Below are 20,270 nucleotides of genomic sequence, written 5' to 3' on the forward strand. Positions count from 1 at the left end.
TTTTTATGTGAATATAACACCATTTTCCTTCCACAAAAGGACTGGGACAGCTTGGATGTATGCAATTAAAAATGACATTATTAAATACTCTCACAGTAATTGTTCAACTCAGTAGAGTTACCATTAGTAACAATACATATGGGATTGTTAACATACAATCGCTCAGTATTAGGACACATTCCACACTGAAGGAAATGTCAGCATAATTGATGACATTTGGCTACTGGTCCCTATGTATTACAGGGAGTCTTTACATGCTTACGTATGATTCTTTATTTTGATTTGCATTCAAATGTGCCAAATCTAAGGACTGAAATTAAAGATAAAACATACAACTTGGGACCTGCATTGAAGCAGATGTTGAAAGAGTCGCAGTTTGGATTTTCCCAGAAAAAAACTAAGAAGAAAAATGAAGTTTGCAGAGTGAGTGGAAGGTCATCAACCCGGGCTCCAGCTGACCCAGAGAGAAAATGAATTCCAGAGGCAACGATGAAAACTTTATCCTGACTAAATAGTGAAGCAGCGTGAGACAGCATTTCATCTGGACCTCAGGAAAAACGGAGCCACCCAGGGAAGAGTTATTTTCTAAGACACTATGACTGCATTAAAGTCCAAATTCCCTATTCCTCTAGTTCAGGGAATTTCAGTTAGTGTTGTGTTTTCCTACAAATAAATAAACTAAAACTGAATAAACCCCATTATCGTCATGAAAGCAAAAGGGAACACAGAACTTCAGGGCAACATTTTCGGGGTAAACTTTTAGAGCTGAAGCATACTGACAACGTTGCTAGTTTACTATATTAACTTTTTTCCCCATAAAATCTAATGAAACAGTTTAGCATCTGTTTATTAAAATGGGCATTGTATTAAAACAGGCAAGTATCCCCTTTCAATAAAGATCAACTTTAAAAAGAGATAGTAAATTCTTTCAGGAGCATTACAGTTACTTGGTAAAGGAGCTTTTGACACCTACAGTCCAATGGAGTAGCCTGTAAGACTGGAATTGCAGTGTATTTCCTTGAACAAGGCTGAATTAACACCAGGGAGTTAATCAGTTCCAGGATTTTACATTTATGAGGGAACCTAGAGTGTGTGGCAAATACTAAAGAAAATGCTCTGGAAAAGGGAGGAGATTTTATATGGAGAAAAGTTAAAATAATCCAGAGACTTGGCTTCCCAACACCACAGGTTATCAAAGATAAGCTGGTTGCCTGTGGCTAACTGAAACAGAGCTGACAGCTCTGCCTCCCTTGTCAAAGACTTACTTACAGGCATACTAAATGACTGTCTGATTGTCCATCTTTTTTAATCAGTCTCAATAACCACCATTTTTGGCAACCTCTTCTCAAAGAAAACATAGATCAGATTAGATTAGAATGAGCAGTTCAAAGGGAGGCAGAACCAAGCCGCACAGTGGCACTTGACCGTTCTTTAATGCAGAAGTCATCCCTACCCAAGAAAAGAGAATGTGAGAATTAGAATTGAGAAAGTGCAAGAATAAAAGACGACAAGAAGGACTCAAGAGCTCAAGCTGAACCTCTGCCCTTCAGCTGTCCCACCAGGACCTGCTATTACACCATATCTGAGTGTCCCAGTCCCCTGCTGCTGCCAGCCCTGGCAGGTACCAGGCACAGTAGGTGAGTCAGGCTGGAATCCGGTCACCACTATGAATTTCCTGTCTTTGCCTGGGGAACATCACCACCTTAGCATTATTGAAAAGGTAATTTTCTTGTCTAAGGCTACAGAAACTTGAGAGTTAAACAGCTTGGCATTTCATAGGGAGAGAGTTTTGGCTTAAGTTTCCTTTTTACAAGAGTAAAGATTTGACAAGTTTGGCAGTAGAGCTTGTATATGAATATATTTCCCTAGGGAAGAGAATATACAGAAGATATAATTTCTTTTACAGGCCACACAACAGAAAAATCCAAGGAGGCCTCTCATGAAAATGTTTTTGACATCCACTTCCTCGCAGCATATAATCTAAGGCAACGTTTTCCCATCGTGATGAACACAATCTATATGCACGTAACTCTGACTGCTGCCATCCACTGGAGAGGGCATTTCCCACCAAAAAACCCCAACCCAACCTATAAACCAAACTCAATCACAAAGTATTTCTTTATCTTCCCTGTCACTGACTGTTCCATCCCATACCACATAAGTCTATGACATGCTAAAGCTCCACGTTCCTCTTCTCCAGAGCAGCTGGGGCTATGAACTGACTGAATTAAAAACATGGAGAGAAAACAGAGCAACGCATAAGCTGAACATTCAATTTTATGAAGCGAGATTTTGATGAGATATGGTTTTATGTGTCTTTTATTAGACCAACTGAAACTATATAAATAACTATAAAAGCAGAAACCTCCCCTAAAAAGCCTCAAATGTTGTTAAGCAACAAAACCACCCCTGCAGTTTTATAAAGGATCTCAAAAACTACACGCATTTGGAACTGAAGCAAAGCCTCTGAAACCGTAGAATTCTTCATGAGAAAATTTCAGAAGTAGCTTTTATTTTGGGTCATTCCAAACTTTTTACTTTCTGCCACAGAACAGAACAAAAATGCTGAAGAAAAGCCTGATCCAAACTCCATGCTGAAGCCTTTATTCTAGTATTATGGATGTTATAAAATCTTTTACTAGCATATTTTTAGTATCAGCTAGATTTTGGAGAAATGAGTACTGAGTGACAGAAAACAGATATTCTATTATGGTATAATTCTGCTTTGGCATAAGCTGGAAAAAGCTATCTAAATACTATTACATGAATGCAACCAGAAGGGAACCCAAACTGAAGACCACCAGACCTTTAGTCTTCTCAAGCAGAAACCAAACCATAACTTCTTCTCCCAAAATTGCTTGGCCTGCTAAAATCTGAATCAAGAAGAGGTATATCAGATCAGAGTAGTGGTTTCAGCAAAATCTAGAGGGTCTGTGAGGCAGTGTGACCATTTGCATGTACTGTGACCTCCTTATCCTCTCCCACCACCTTGCACTGGTATGACCCTACAGACCTCTGCCCAGGAGATGTGCTCTTCTGCTCTGCTCAGAGCCTTGTCATGAGTGCTCAGGCTGAGCTCTAAACTGCCCCTCATGGGCCCTTTCTATTTTGAACCAATCCTGTTTTCTGACAGATGATATGGGTTTGCAGACTTGGTTAACAGTTAACCTCAGTTGGAAAAGTCTTAATAGCAGCTGAAACCAAACTGGAATCAAAATGCACTGTTTTGACTCCCTGCTCACACCATTTATAAACCTTGTATTTCCATGTCTCCCTCCAGCTGCCATGGATAAGCAGCTACATAGGAGAAGACAAAACAGCAGCCTCAGTAATGTATAAGTTTGTAGAAGTGAAGCTTTTGCATATGCTATTGAAAGAAAAGTGTGGTGTACTTTCACACATATTTTGTGAAAAGAAAGCATAAATAGTGAGGACTAAATCTATGAAAATTTCAGCAACTTTCTTCTAAAAATAAAAATTCTATCAACTTTAATAACAAAGGGTGGCTGAAGCCCCAAACTTGTATTTTTTCAGCTGTCAAGTAGTGCCTGTAGCAGCACAAATCTTTCAGTCACTTCATGAAAATTTCTAGACTTTTCTTGGAGTATCCCCACCTATTCTATATCATTCTTACATGAGAAAACTGAAATCTGCCTTGTCCAGCTGCAAAGGTTATTCTCTGGCAGGCACAGATGGGGCGATCTCTCCATGTTTTCTAATTGTTTCTCTCAAGCCTTTTTGTCTACAAGATTCTTCAATATGAAAACATTTTGCATCTGGTTGTCGAGCAACAGATGCTTACTTTACAAATATAAAGAAAGGGTATGTGAGTTTGAAATGCCCCAAGGAAAATTAGCATAGAGATAACATAATGCAGAACAGGGAGACTGCTCAAAATAGCTCTTAAGAGTATATTCTGTGAGAAAATAAGGAGGCCTGTTTAAGAGGTAGCAATATGTCACACCAATGAAACCATATTAATTACTTTTTATAGCAAATAGAAGTATCACACACAGTAGCTTTTATAAAGTGGCCATTATAGTTCATTAATACAAAGTAGAAACACATTTAATAGCTCATTTTAAATGAATTTTGTGTTACTACCTGAATCCATCTTTATTTGCCTCGGTGAGGTGGCAGGTCCCTCCATTCTGACATGGATTTTGGATGCAAGAATTAATGGGCACGCTGCAGTCACGACCCTATTTGGGAAAATTCAGAAGAAACAAGGTTAGTAAGACATGCCATCTCAATCAATGTCTTTTGCTCCTTCACCTTATGTGTGGCACCATTTACAAGAGGTCTGTGGTCTTCAAGCCACATCACCTAACGTTCTCTACTGATGGTTCACAATTCAAGTGAGAAATTGGGCAACGGGTCTGGTGGGTATCTTGGTATCTGTTCAGCTTCAAGATTTTAATTAACTCTTTCATTTGCCTGGTTTAAGGAAACAGCTGGTTTTGTCACAACTTTAACACACTATCATCTCTAATGCTAGTTACAATGAAAAGAATTAATCATGACCACAGTTAAGCAGAAGGCCACACAGTCAGCACAGGACCACATAGTCAGCACTCTTTCCACCACATTTACCCAGTGCTCACTTAAAACGCTGCAACAGTACATCGTGCTCATTGCTACGTGTTGTCAAAACCTAAAGGGGAAAATTCATGTTTATCATGGGAGCTGAGTTTGAATTTCTGTACAGAACACACCAAATCCTGTTTCAGATATTATCACTGCATCAGTTCCCTTCTTAAAGATTGCCCTGAAATAAACATCCATTCCAAATGAACTCCATTGTTAGCAACTGACTGTGTATTGGCTCTTCAAGGCATTGGCAGATTTCTCTGGTCATTATATTCTGCTGATTACAACAGGCTATTTGTAAAGTTGGCAAATCCATCACAGAGTTTGCTCTTGCTTTTCAGTTACTCACACAGTAGGGTGGAATAAAGACACCTGAAAGCCTCAGTACTCAAGGGATCCGTGCAATCACAAGAAGTTCAAGAGATCGCTCTACTCTTCCTACTGAAGGTCCCGTTAGCAGTGGCCCTCTGCCAGCTCATCTACTGGAAAGCTGATACATGACTGCAATCAAGTGAGGAAAATATCTCAGGAGATACATTAATTCAGTCACAGTTGCCAGGGCCTGTGCCTTGTTATTGCTGTTATTTACGTTGTACTTTAGAGGAATTACAATGGTAAATTTAGTTCTAAGTTTCTAAACAAAGAGAGCAGACGCCAGCCTGTGACACTGGTTCCTAGCAGCTGAACCTTCTGTGTATGAGTACTGATCACTACCCTACCACTGCCAACTTATCCGGCTGACAACACTCATCAGAAGTCATGCCTTTCTCCACCAAATTTGCAACAGCCTCCAACCCTTTTCAGACTCCACATACCCAGTGTAATGTACTGGAATGGGGGACATTCAGATGACCGTGTTGACAAAATGAAGCATCTTGATGCTTCAGCCATATATTGTGCATGAGAGCATCAGCTGCTGTTTTCCCACCTAGCTTTGGACTTTGTTGTTCTCACAAGATACAGAATCACAGAATCACAGAATCCCAAGGGTTGGAAGGGACCTCAAAAGATCATCTAGTCCAACCCCCCTGCAAGAGCAGGGTAACCTACAGTACATCACACAGGAACTTGTCCAGGCGGGCCTTGAATATCTCCAGTGTAGGAGACTCCACAACCCCTCTGGGCAACCTGTTCCAGTGCTCTGTCACTCTTACAGTAAAGAAGTTCTTCCTGATGTTAACGTGGAACTTCCTATGTTCCAGTTTACACCCATTGCCCCTTGTCCTATCACTGGATATCACTGAAAAAAGCCTAGCTCCATCATCCTGACACCTACCCTTTACATATTTGTAAACATTGATGAGGTCACCCCTCAGTCTCCTCTTCTCCAAGCTAAAGAGACCCAGCTCCCTCAGCCTCTCCTCATAAGGGAGATGTTCCACTCCCTTAATCATCTTTGTGGCTCTGCGCTGGACTCCTTCAAGCAATTCCCTGTCCTTCTTGAACAGAGGGGCCCAGAACTGGACGCAATATTCCAGATGCGGCCTCACCAAGGCTGAGCAGAGGGGGAGGAGAACCTCTCTTGACCTACTAACCACTCCCTTTCTAATGCACCCTAAGATGCCATTTGCCTTCTTGGCCACAAGAGCACATTGCTGGCTCATGGTCATCCTCCTGTCCACCAGAACCCCCAGGTCCCTTTCCCCTTCGCTACTTTCCAGCAGGTCACCCCCCAACCTGTACTGGTACATGGGGTTGTTCTTCCCCAGATGCAAGACTCTACACTTGCCCTTGTTAAATTTCATCAAGTTTCTCCCCGCCCAACTCTCCAGCCTGTCCAGGTCTCGCTGAATGGCAGCACAGTCCTCTGGTGTGTCAGCCACTCCTCCCAGTTTTGTGTCATCAGCAAACTTGCTGAGGGTGCACTCAGTTCCCTCATCCAGGTCATTGATGAAAATATTAAACAGCACCGGTCCCAGCACCGACCCCTGAGGAACTCCACTAGTCACAGACCTCCAGCTAGATTCTGCGCCATTGACCACAACTCTCTGCCTTCTTCCTTTCAACCAGTTCTCGATCCACCTCACTACTTGATCGTCAAGCCCACACTTCCTTAGCTTATCTATGAGGATGCTGTGGGAGACAGTATCAAATGCCTTACTGAAATCAAGAAAAACCACATCTACCGCTCTACCATCATCCCTCCACCTAGTCACTTCCTCATAGAAGGCTATAAGGTTGGTCATACATGACTTCCCCCTCATAAAACCATGTTGGCTGTTCTTAATGACCCCCTCATCCTTGATATGCCTAGTGATAGTACATTAGAATTAAGAACAGACTTCGAGAAGCCTAACACTGTACTTGGCAGATACCTGACCATGATTGGTACCTGACTTGCCTCAGGATGAACAGTCATGTTAGAAAAGGCATACAAAAGGACTATCAGAATGTTGAAGGAGAGGGAGCAACTACTTTGGAAGAATACACTATAAAGACTAGGATTCTTCTGTCGAGAGAAAAGAAAACTGATGGGGGTGATACGACTGAGGTTTACAAAATCATGGGGGTGGTGAACGCAGAATTTCACACACTGAATCCCTTATCACCAGAGAGACACTTACGGATGTTAGAACATTAGTGTAATGCAGATAAAAGTAAACACTTCTTCTGAAGCATGAGCTCCTGGGACGCTTTTGCCACAGGAAGTTGTGAAGGCAGATGATATAAAAGCCATTAGACAAATTCACATACAATGGATCTAACTTAGAAATATGAAAGGCAAGAGGCAGACATGAGCTTCTTCAGCTGGATGACTGTGGGTGCTAGGAGAACTGGAGAGGAGTGGTGGCCAGGCTTGTGTACTCTCCCCAAACAGCAAAGATTTGCTGCTGCCCCATGAAAGACAGAATGCTGCAGTAAATGCATCAGAGACCTATTATGGCATTTCTCATGTTCTTATGTTAAAGTTATTGAAAGACTTATTTGGTTCTCAACAACGAAAATGTTCCCTACCTTTTCTTTCCAAAAGAACCAAGGTGCTCCCTGAACCAAGACTACATGTCTTTGTGCATTATAAGGGAATGATCTCTAAGGAAAACCACATGCTCAGCTCTTGACCAGTGTGCCCATTTCCAACATTGTGCCCATCCTGGAGGTGACGAGGATTGTGCTGGCTCTCTGGCAGTTCAAGTTCCAATCATGCTTGAAGTACAGTATAAATAATAGCAACAATCTGAATTTGCCTCTGGAATACTTATCTTGACATTGGTGTCACCTCCATTAAGCCTAATCAAGGCATTAAAAAACCCAAACCAGCCTGTAAGTGTGACCTTTGCTACGGAGCTCATTTGATCTGGTTTGTCCGCTCATGGTGCTAGGCTCTCCCTTTCATGCAATGCAGTTCAGTCCTCCAAACACCACGAGATCTTTGGTATTTTGTCAGGTAGGAGATAATGCCGTCTGACTGCAGAAGAATGAAGGCACATGGGAATTATGCTTTTGTCCAACACCACAGAGGAGTTTGTTACACAAACATAAGACAAAGCTGTATGTCTTGAGGCTCTGTCCCCAGCATTCCCAAGAGAGGAGAAGCAGCTTTGCGTGGTAAATTTGTGCAAATAGAAGGAAATAGGGACACCCTTTTCCTTGGTTGAATGAGAAGAGAAACACTTCCAAGGAACAACAGAAAGTCCTGGCCAGCCCCCTGCCTCACTGTGTGTTCATTCCCCCAACACAGCAGTGCAGGCAGCATGTGAAGCCCTCACCCAAGACCTGGCAGAGAGGGCTTCTGCTTCATCTACGCTGTGCCTGCCAAGCAGCCTGTCCTTCTCCATTTGAAATCCCGAGGCCCCAAATGGCTCAGGAAAGAATTGGGAAAGCGCCGAGGGAAGCTCCTGCAGGTTTTATTTTGGCACCATGTGGTCTGCAGCCCTTCACGGATGTGAGCCATGCAGCATTAGCACTAATCCACTGCCACCCTTCTGCAGCACTGCCTGCGTTCTGTCCATCTGTGTTGTGAATCCTGTGTTTACCACGTTATCCCAGAGGAGCTGGAAGATGCCATTCTGATATTTCTAAGATCACAGATACTTTTCCTGTGTCCCTGAAGAACTGGCTATTTTATAGATACGTCACTAGCATCAGTTACTTCTGTTACATATGAACTCTTCATCCCTCTATCACTATATTAAGTCCTTTGCAGCTAAGCATAGCAAGAAGCAAAACAGCATCTGTTTTCAGTGATATCCAGTGATAGGACAAGGGGCAATGGGTGTAAACTGGAACATAGGAAGTTCCACGTTAACATCAGGAAGAACTTCTTTACTGTAAGAGTGACAGAGCACTGGAACAGGCTGCCCAGGGGGGTTGTGGAGTCTCCTACACTGGAGATATTCAAGGCCCGCCTGGACAAGTTCCTGTGTGATGTACTGTAGGTTACCCTGCTCTTGCAGGGGGGTTGGACTAGATGATCTTTTTAGGTGCCTTCCAACCCTTGGGATTCTGTGATTCTGTGATTCTGTTTTTCTGAAGTGTTTTGTCGGTTGAACATGGTGTAAAACGGTCCCATCACTTCTACTGTAATTATTCAGATTATTTCAAATGCTCTTGTAAAAAATTAATAAAGATAAATGTGAAAATGAGAGCAAGGCATTTTCAGTCTCTCTCACTGGCACATGAAATTTCTCATGACTTAGACTTAGCTCATTTCTGTACTGATCATGGCTGAATTATTAGCTTCTTGGGCCTCAGGCACCATGGAAACCGACGAGGATGTGCTGCCGAATCCAACTTAATTACAACACTAAGTTGCTGTGTGGCTTTAGGAAAATGAAGAGTCTCTCTGACTCAGTTTACTCATTGTAATAAATGGGCAAACACCACTTAATAGTTCAGTGAGGATTATCTTCTCCAAGCTGACTTTATCAATAGCACATTGAGAGCCCACAAAACAAGTACCATTTCTCTAACACAGAAGACTATGACAAAACAAAGAATTCTGGAAGGAGAGAAGTTGCAGCAAATATTGGTACTAATAAATCTACAGCAAAGCAAGGCCATTTTATTTCTCCATGAGACTGTCACTACCCAGGAGAGCCTAAAGACATTCTAGAAACATCTTTCAAACGAATAATGGACTTCTTCAGTCTCAATTTGCAGTAAGACTGCTCTTCCTGGAAAAATGGAATTGCTGTCAAGCATCACTAAAATTAATTTATCTGTGAGTTGGGAAAAACTCTTTGAATTACATTCCCTGGAAATAACTACTGTTACAAAGGAGAATATTGTCTATTTGCTTCAAGATTAAAGAGCCTTTTAATGAGGTCTGAATCAGAAAAAGAGGTGCAGTCTTTGTTTTGAGAATAGGCAAGAAGATATGACTGTCTCAGCAATTCACAGGAAGAGGATGAAGGTCCCTCTGTCTGCAATGTTTTATTTGTAGAGCTTTATTAAGCTGCAGTAGTTTTTTGTCTAGTCTGATAGGAGAGCATCTGATCCAAACACTTAGATGCAATTTCTCTCATTTTCTGTACGAGAGGAAAGGATTAGGTGTTGAAACATACCATTTCTGTAGCTAATCAGAAGACGTATGTTCAGAGTCCAGCTGCCTTTTAAAATCAGAAGTATCTCAGCTGGTCCAGACTTTATCTGGGCTGCTCCAGTTCCATGTTTTGGTGAATGAGAACAGAAACTATCCCTCCTACTTAGAAAGTGTCAGCTCTTCATGCCATACTCAGCAGCAATTAACCGTACTGGGTATCAGTGCATATACAAGCTGTTCCTCAGTGCTGCTTTGCCAAATCCTGGCCTTTATAAGTAGCCAGGACTGGAAAACATTACAGCATGATTAGTGAAACACCTGAGAACAAGCAGCAAAAGCTAATAAGGACCTCAGCAGGAAGACCAGAGGATAATGTGATAAAAAAGCACTCATTTGCTTTGACGCTGTTCCCATCACTGCAATGATACTTTAAAATGAATCGTCACAAATTGGTATTGTCTATGGAAACTGAAAACTTCATTCTAGATCGTGTGGCAGAGATACGACCTCTGTCCGTTTTAATGTGATCCTTCACCTGTTTCTAACAGCAGTGGGCTCAGGTAAGAGGTGGCAGCATAGAGCTAGCTGGCCACAGCCATGAGGGAGAAACCTGCTGGTGTATAAAACTATCAGTGCTGACCACAGGAGAAACGTGATCCAGCCGGCGATGAAGGCATCGGCAGACAGGCAGCAGTCCATCCAACTGCAACGGTTTGTGAATAGGGAGCCCTCTTTCCAGCTAATGACAGCCTTGTTCAATGACTATAATGTTCTAAAGCATGCTGGAAAAATGAATTAGACAAAAGAAACAGCAAAGTTTATTTGAGTTGTTAACAATATACAATGTGTTCATAATAAACTCTATTTGGATGGTGTATGTAGAGAACAGATGGCAGTGCTCATGTGTTTAGTAAAGATACTAGACAAAGACAAATATAGTTAATCCAGACTTTAAATCAAGAATGAGGAAATTTTCATAAACAATTTAATTATTGAGCTCCAAATACAACTGAAGCTTTCAGGGAAATCAGACAAAACTACCAGGCACAAAGATACCGTACTGCAAACCTAGTCCTTTACGTTTCTAATAGTGGAAGTAATGCATCGGTATAGAAATGTCCCTCTCACAAACGTTCACCCACTTGTCTTGTGGGTGCCCTGGGCAGAAGTTAATAATCAATTATTAGTTCAAGTAAAATTCACAGAAAGACAAACGGAGGCAGGCACTGTGTTCCGTGAGGGCGCATTCAGGAATGTTATCCAAACTTACAAGTACCTGCCAGCTGTAAAGCTTTAATCTCTGAATGTTGTGAAATGAAGAAATATTTGACACCTCCAGCCGCTACATGTAGCTTTGCTCTGCTTCTACAGAGCTTGGGAAGTATTTTATTAAACACAGCTTTTGAACAAATCTGAGGTATGCTGAGAGCTCGAGCATAAAACACATCTGCACATGCCTGTGGGACTTGTTCATATATTCATATATAAACATGCATACATTCATGTATTCAACCTGCAAATGTCTAACAGCAGAGTTAAGGGCTAAATGTAGTTTGCAAACAAGTCGTGGTTCCTGGTGCTTTGTATGGAAGAATCAGATGAGATGAGATGAGATGAGATGAGATGAGATGAGATGAGATGAGATGAGATGAGATGAGATGAGATGAGATGAGGGAAAACCATTCAGAAATCAGAGAAGACTGAAACACAGCACAGAAAGAAAACTCGGTTTAAACTCTTGCATGGATTTTTTTTTTCCCCTTGACTTTAGTTTCCTTTTATGCTTAGTAAAGTGAGAACTATGATCAAAGCTTTTCCTGAAGTTATGGCATACAGCCATCCAATAAGGCATAAACTGGTCTCCTGGAAGGCATGCTAAGGCACATGAAAAACAATGAGGTGCTTGGTGACAGCCAGCATGGCTTCACTAAGGGGAAATCCTGCCTGGCCAATTTGGTGGCCTTCTATGGTCGGGCTACAGAACTGATGGACAGGGGTACAGCAGTTGATGTCATCTACCTGGACTTGTGCAAAGCGTTTCACATGATATCTTTGTCTCTAAATTGGAGAGACATCAATTTGATGGATGGAGCACTCGGTGGATAAAGAACTGGCTGGATGGCCGCACACAAAGAGTTGTGGTCAATGGCTCAATGTCCAGCTGGAGACCGGTAACGAGTGGTGTCCCTCAGGGATTGGTGCTGGGACCGGTCTTGTTTAACATCTTCGTCGCTGACATGGACAGTGGGATTGAGTGCGCCCTCAGCAAGTTTGCCGATGACACCAAGCTGTGTGGTCCGGTTGATACGCTGGAGGGAAGGGATGCCATCCAGAGGGACCTTGACACGCTTGTGAGGTGGGCTGATGCCAGCCTTATAAAGTTCAACCATGACAAGTGCAAGGTCCTACACCTGGGTCAGAGCAATCCCAGGCACGGCTACAGATTGGGCAGAGAAGAGATTCAGAGCGGCCCTGCAGAGAAGGACTTGGGGGTGCTGGTCGATGAGAAAATGAACATGAGCCGGCTGCAGTGTGCGCTCGCAGCCCAGAAACCAACCGTATCCTGGGCTGCATCAAAAGGAGCGTGACCAGCAGGGCGAAGGAGGTGATCCTGCCCCTCTGCTCTGCTCTTGTGAGACCTCACCTGGAGCATTGTGTGCAGTTCTGGTGTCCTCAACATAAAAAGGACATGGAACTGCTGGAACAAGTCCAGAGGAGGCCACGAGGATGCTCAGGGGCTGGAGCTGAGAAAGTTGGGGCTGTTCAGCCTGGAGAAGAGAAGGCTGTGTGGGGACCTCAGAGCAGCCTTCCAGTATCTGAAGGCGGTCTATAGGGATGCTGGGGAGGGACTCTTCATCAGGGACTGTAGTGACAGGACAAGGGGTAATGGGTTAAAACTCAAACAGGGGAAGTTTAGATTGGAGATAAGGAAGAAGTTCTTTACCGTAAGGGTGGTGAGACACTGGAATGGGTTGCCCAAGGAAGCTGTGAATGCTCCATCACTAGCAGTGTTCAAGGCCAGGTTGGGCAGAGCCTTGGGTGACATGGTTTAGTGTGAGGTGTCCCTGCCCATGGCAGGGGGGCTGGAACTGGATGATCTTAAGGGCCTTTCCAACCCTAACTATTCTATGATTCTATGATGCTACAGTCTTTTATCTACTGGCATCTTTACCAGTATCTTTTTCCACCATTTGAAACCTTTAATGAAAAGAAACCGAGAATCTGCTGTAATGAGACTGTGAAAAGGGAAAGTGTTGCATGAACTTCAAATCTTAAAGCAAGATACGAAAGCATGCCATCATATGCTAATCACAGCATGAAGGAGTTGATGGCCACCTCTGCCACACACCTTTGTGAAGGGAATACTCTCTTATCAAATAGAGATGTTGCAAACTGAGTACGAAGAAAACTAAAATATAAAAGTAATCTAAATCCTTTTGCAGGAAGAGCTAAAAAATACGACATTGGGAATTACTCTACTGTTATTTTACAAACTGAACCATTTGAAACCGATTTTCTAATGGACTGCATGGATATTAGGATATGTGTAGGCAGCTTACACAATGATATCTATATACAGTCTGAGGCATTTCAGTACATCCAGGTGATACTGTTCCCTTGTTTATGCTCTTTCTGGCCATGGACATAATGGCTAAGCCTCAACCTGGAAAAGATGTAGATGACGCTCACTGGCAAGGTCAAAAAACTACAAGAGCTGGCAGGGTGTATGCTAGATCCATCTGCTTAGGCATATATACAAATTATTTGGCAAGGCCTGGATAGTATCACAGTAATTTTGGATCAGATTGCTTTGAGACTGCCAGGTGGAAGTTGAAAGATTTTGATCATCTGTTGTTCACAAAGATGCTGCAACTCTTCCTTCTGAACACAGACCTTGCCACAGACACACAATGTCTCTGATGCCTCTAGGTTAAGATATGCACAGTGGTGATGAATTAACTCTTTCTCTTTAGTCATCTGCCCCAATGGGGTAATAAAAATGTAGCTTCTGAGGATTGCTGCTTACAAGGCAATTAATGTAACATGAAAAAGCCATTAATTTCATCCAATTCTGGTTTTAAAAAGGTTTAAAACAAATTTGAATTTACCAAGACAATTCTGCTTTCTTTTTTTTTGTTTGCTATTGGTGATTTACAGCTGTACTTACACTGACACAACAGCACAACAAAAAATTTGCCCACTGTCAACAAGCATCATGAGAAATACTATTTGTTAAATGACATACAAGCTGGACTATGAATAGAAGATACACTGATCCTGGTTTTGGTGCTGCCCCCCTGCTATTTGGCTGATTTAACTCCCTCTGAAAACACGTTACTGTCTGAAGTGAAAATACAGATACCAGTTATTTACACCCCACCATCTTCAGCACTCAATAGTTATGTTCTATGCCAGCTAGCTTCATCCTGCACCTGATTAAACAAGGACTGGGTATGGTAGCAGCACTTAGTGACTTCCTTGTCCTTGTTAATAAATCACAATTGTCAGTTTATAGCAAATTAGGTGAACACTGCTCTCTTAAGCCTCATTTTATTCAAATCAGAAAGATTTATCATCCTCCAGGGTATAATACACCTTCCATTACCTCTGTAACTAGTAATCAAGGATATGCCTGTCAAAGTCAAAGTGCAAGGATTCATCATATTCTTTTTAAAAACTCTGGTTCTTCTCCTGTGAGTCTGAAATTTAATTCTCAGTGGACACCTGAGGTTTATTTTGCAATTACATTCAGTAAAGTAAATCCTCATTGTCCTTCTAAACCTCTCCTTACATAAGCACTTTGGGTTTCAATGCTCTTTTGGGCTTTTAATTGATGACAGAAGATATCTCATTAATCTATCACTGAGTCAATTCACATAGCACAGGTCTGAACTGAGTCCAGGGTTACCAGACTGGATGGGGCAGGTGCTCAAGGGCTTCCAAGGTTAAACTGGGTGATGCAGACTGTGTGAATGTTTTCAGAGATGTAGAAGAAAATTAGGGTCACTGAAAACAGTTGATTTTGCCCAGGGTTTCCTCCATACGTAATATCCAACCCAAAACAGTTGATGCAAAGAGGACATTGAATATTTTCTATGTAGTCTCTAATTCAACCAACATTCATGAATGAGAACAATATTTTTGGTACCTTTAAGGGCCTATTTATTTTAAAATACATGTTGCAGTGACCACAAACCTTTCCCTCTCAGGCTATCATAAGCCAGTGCCTCTTTTTTTAACATGAACACTGTAGAGAAAGTTATAAAGACTGGGCATTTGCACAGAAACCATAATTCCTATTAGTAAAAAAAAAAAAAAAAAAAGAAATAAAACAAAATACAGATGTACTTCAAACTTACTGTTCTAGGCAATTAACCTATGCCTAACACTTAAGCTGCTGAATGCCGCCTGCATGACAGAAGGGGACACATGACATGCAGGAACCCAATGAAGCTTAATTCTCAAGCTAGACTGGCAGAATACCATTTCTATTAACAGGAGAAGGTTTACTCTCACATGATAAAGCAAGTTTTCTTTCAGCTTAGTCTCTTTACAGCAACTTCTCCAATTCCATCATCCCCAAAGGAAAGGGGAAAATGAGGCAATTAACCTTCTAGGACAATCTTTGTTCATGTTTTGGACATGAATCGTCAAGTCCAGTCAATGCCAAGAAAGCCTCAAGGATAATACAGACAATCACAAGAGAATCTAACAACAAGGATTTTCAGCTGTGACCACCTACTTCAACTGACTCAATTATGCAGAAATGGTGGGATGCAGAAAATTAAGAGCTGGTTAAACAGAACTTGATTAAGCAGAGTTATAGCAACCAGTAATCACTTGAAAGGCAGACAAACCACACGGGAAGAAAAATTATGATTCAGAGTAACAGGACCAGGCAATCGTAAGAACAAAAGCCTGAAATTCAGACTAAATGCCAATAAAAACTTCTCCTTTAGCCTGGGAAAAGAAAGATTGGAAGTCTGGTCTCTGAAGGCATTTAGAACTAGACCAGAAAAAAAGCAGTAAAAATAAAGTGAGGGGAACTAGTCCACATTGAGAAAGAATTGAATGTGATGGTGCCCACCTGTGGCTATAGCTTACTATTATTCTGATGCAACACTGATCAAACACAGCAAATGCCTGAAGCTGCTCAACATCTGCTTTCTTGTTGGTCTAAGAAAAATGGTAATACTTCTTCAGAGCTGGCTCTATTGTTAAGAGTCCTCATTAGGACATGCCACAGTATATTACTGTGTTTTACAGGGCTTGTGGTGGGTGCACACATGCCTTACCACCTCCAGCCAGCAACTGTGGCAGTAATCCCTCCTTAAGCCTTTCAGTTTTATACTCTTCTAGATGTAAATCTCATTTTTCTTTAGAGCTACTATAGCAGAAAGGATAAAAAGAAAGAAACACAAGTCTGATGAGTACTAAGCTTTATGGAACAAGCGAATGCAAGAAAACACTCTGATTTCTGCAGGGTTTCTTTCTGCCCTAGGAGCATTATATGAAATTATAATCACCTACTGCTGACACTGGTGTTTGCCCTAAAAATCCATACATAAATATAGATCTACTCATTTTACATGGCCACCCATTACCTCTCACCCCTAAAGGCTTTTTGCTTTATTTTACTAAGAGTGGAAAATGCTTCTTCAACATCCATTAATGAGTATTTTACGTATCGTTAAAATGAACAAACAAAACATAAACCACCCCAGATCACATATACACACGCTCCAAGAGGATTTATTAGAATGAAAGTTCAAGGAAGAATCACCTTACACACACAGTATTCTGCTGCCCTGATTTCTCCATATGAAAACTTGGCATTGAGCTCACATTCCAGTGCCTGTTCCCCGACCCTGACACTTGTTGAGGAAAGAGGCCAAGACAGAATAACTTGTGAAGGCAGAGATGTTTGCTCTCCTGTCTCACATGTATGAGGGGAGGCTGGCTTAAGAGTTCCTTCCAATTTCTCCTCCTTCTGCAATTTCAACTCAGGGATAGATCTGTGCTCTGAATAATGTATATGGAGACTTACATGCTTATAATAACAGATCCAAAGAAACAAAAGCATGGAGTTATACTAACAGCATTAGCCTAACAAACCAGTCAGGGGCTCTCATACGGCTGGCATGTGGCAGCAGCCAAGCTCCATACACTCATATAAACCCACCCAAATCAGCATAACCAAGAGACTGGCCCATTGCAATAAGCTTGCACGGTCTCGGCCTTGAGCTGTAAGAGCTGCCAGAATACCCACAGATGAACAACCACTGCCATATCTATGTTTTAAGATCAGGTCTGTGTGGAATACTGCTCAAACAGCCAGTATTCCAGGACTGTGACGAATGATTCATGTAATGCTACAGAAGTACATGGCAAAGTGAAAACAGAGCAAACTGCATCTGCCCATGCTCCAGGGAAACGCCAGGCCACAGGCATCCTCCCAAACAAATGATGCAGCCAGTGCAGCACTGAGTTCATGCTAATGCTGTGGGGTCTGTACTGATGTAACCTGCACATTAGCCCTGTGTGAGCAGTCACAGCTACATCGATCTGCTCAAGGGCTGGCACACTAGTTCTATCTGTGTATGACATGTGATAGACATGAATCTCATGTATCCCAGTGACATTCTGCTCTGAGAGTCTCAATTTCTAACCCTGTTTCCAGGGATGAAAACCTGGCATAGGGGGCGGGGAGGAGGAAGAGCCAAATTCCTATCAGAGCTTTCGAGCCAGCTTCCTCACTAAATCACATTCTGGCTTCACTAGAATGCCTCCCACCACAAGAGTCTGGCTGCAAAGAATACCATCTCCCCAAAACCCAAGAGCTTTACCCAGGATTTTCTGATTGTATCTGTCATTCTGGATGACTGGTGAAATTGTCTGAACCCTTGAGATACTGCAGTGCTGCTGGAAAAGTCAGGACACTGGCTGAACTCAAAAGGGAGGTGAGGAGAGTTGGATAAAATTCACCAGACACGATCAGGATCTGTTGCCTCAAGTGTGGGCTGTGCTAATTTTACCTATCTTCACTTTCCACTTCAGACAGCTTATGGTAACAGCAATGCCCAGAGTTGACAAACATCCTGTATCCCAAAAGCTCAGGCTCCCATTTATCTGAGCAATTGAGGAGGCTGTGGGGATGCCTGGGCAGATAGTGTGCGTCATGTTCCAGGCTGGCAACATTCTTCTGTTTCAGATAAAACACAGATGAAAAACTTTCTTAAAGAAGAGACAGAAAACTCTCTTTCCCCAGTTCTACAAATAACCCTATTTGGAAGAAATAAAATTATTCATCTTTTGTTGTTACCACATTTTGAATTGGAAAAAAAAAAAAAAAAAAGGGATGAAAGACACAAAAATCAGCCCCCCAAAAAATCCAAGAAGGCATTTTCAGAATATAGCTATAGCAAACTACACTGTTGGTTTCACTCACCTTAGTTTTTACTACACCTATTCAAGTAAATCCTCTCTCAATGGCTTATTGATTGCAAGTTTGATTACTCTCTTGAATTCTAATACCCCTAGACTTGATTGTACAGTGTCAATGGGAGTCCAACAAAGCCATACACTCTGAAGGATAAATGAATTACCTCACTATCTAACCCACACCTATTATTTAAATTATCTTTCAAAGAATGCTATGGAGAAGAGGAAAAATGTGGTAGTGAAAACTAAGACTATAGGCTTTTGAGACTGCAGTTCACACAATCCCAGAGTGGTTTGGGTTGGAAGGAACCTTAAAGCTCATCCAGCTCCAACCCCTGCCACGGGCAGGGACCCCTTCCACTGGAGCAGCTTGCTCCAAGCCCCTGTGTCCAGCCTGGCCTTGAGCACTGCCAGGGATGGGGCAGCCACAGCTTCTCTGGGCACCCTGTGCCAGCGCCTCAGCACCCTCACAGGGAAGAGCTTCTGCCTTATCTCCAGCCTGAACTTCCCCTGTTTCAGTTTGAACCTGTTACCCCTTGTCCTACCACTACAGTCCCTGATGAAGAGTAGAAGTACTGGTAGAAGTTCCAGATTCCATCAGGCACCAGTCTGGCAACTGATAACTCAGGTGCCTTTCTGCTAGTTGGCCTACTGTTTTTTTCCTGAAGGCATGAGCATGGGGAGCCCACAAAGCAGTCTGTAGCTGCCTTCCCTTTCCAGGGAGCTTCAGCAAGCCGTCAGCCCATTTGAATGAGCTTACATTTGGAAACAGGGTGGGTTTTTCACTTTATTGATGCACTCTTCCACACAGGATTTTTTCAAAATCTACATCAAACAAGGAAAAACAAATGCTGAGAGGGCAGATTTAGGGCAATTTATCAAGGTCTGGGAAATAGCTTCCAGATGGATAGAGCTGTTTGGTGCTGGCTGGTGAGAAGGAAGCAAGGTATTGTTATTGAATTAGCATGAATCTCTGGTGGAGAACCGCATGGTAGATAGAGTGCTCCTTTCATCTGGTTTGCATTTGGACTTGTCATAGTTCATTTTTATTCAGAAACCTGTGGTAAAGACACGCAGTTCTTTTTTGTTTATTAAATTTCCCCCAATTCTCCCTGTACTGTTACCCAGTCAGTATTTTTCAACTCTGCTCTAAGTGCCATGTCTGGCTCTGTTTGCTCTTTGCCATGCTTGGATGACAGCTTGGTGCTTACAAGCTCACAAGTGGTTTTAGGCTTTACAGTCACACACTGAGTGTTACCTGAGAAAGTGTGAGAGAGGAGAAAAGCTGGATGCTCAATGAGATGTTTAAACTGAGTAACTTCAGGAGTTTATCAAACCAAAGCAAAAGGATGCATACTGAGGTCTAACACACACAAGAAAGTGATTGCTAACATAACCAGAGGATTCTTCCTGTTAACAAATTCTCCCCTTGTAAACAAGTCTTCTAGCAGTATAAATGCATCTGTATGAGTGCATTTGCTAATACAGAAATACTGTAAAAAAACAAAACAAAGAAACAAAGCGAAGGACAAAAAAAAATGCTCATAACCAACAAAATTCTACTTAGAATAACCTGGATACCTCAATATGTGCCTTACAGAGTAAGACTCACACAAAGATTTATATATTCCCTGCTAGTTTTGAAAGCCTTTACTTTTCCTGTTACCCTCACAGCCACCTAGCCCCACCTGAAGCATTCAACCTAGTTTATGTTACCATCAAATTAAAATGACAGTTCTTCTATTAACCTGAAGAG

The 20,270-nt window shown here is 42.1% G+C and overlaps 1 protein-coding gene across 2 annotated transcripts in view; it reads right to left on the bottom strand.

The window, feature by feature from the left end:
- The window catches only part of SLIT3 (slit guidance ligand 3), a 533,501-nt gene that overhangs the window by 58,852 nt on the left and 454,379 nt on the right, over nucleotides 1–20,270 (bottom strand). For both annotated transcript variants that reach the window (XM_065690971.1, XM_065690970.1), the window contains one exon: nucleotides 4,105–4,202. In XM_065690971.1, the coding sequence (XP_065547043.1) occupies nucleotides 4,105–4,202 (98 nt within the window). The remainder of the gene's footprint in view (nucleotides 1–4,104; nucleotides 4,203–20,270) is intronic.

This window comes from Lathamus discolor, chromosome 10 (assembly GCF_037157495.1).
Source record: "Lathamus discolor isolate bLatDis1 chromosome 10, bLatDis1.hap1, whole genome shotgun sequence".
NCBI classification, from domain to species: Eukaryota; Metazoa; Chordata; class Aves; order Psittaciformes; family Psittacidae; genus Lathamus; species Lathamus discolor.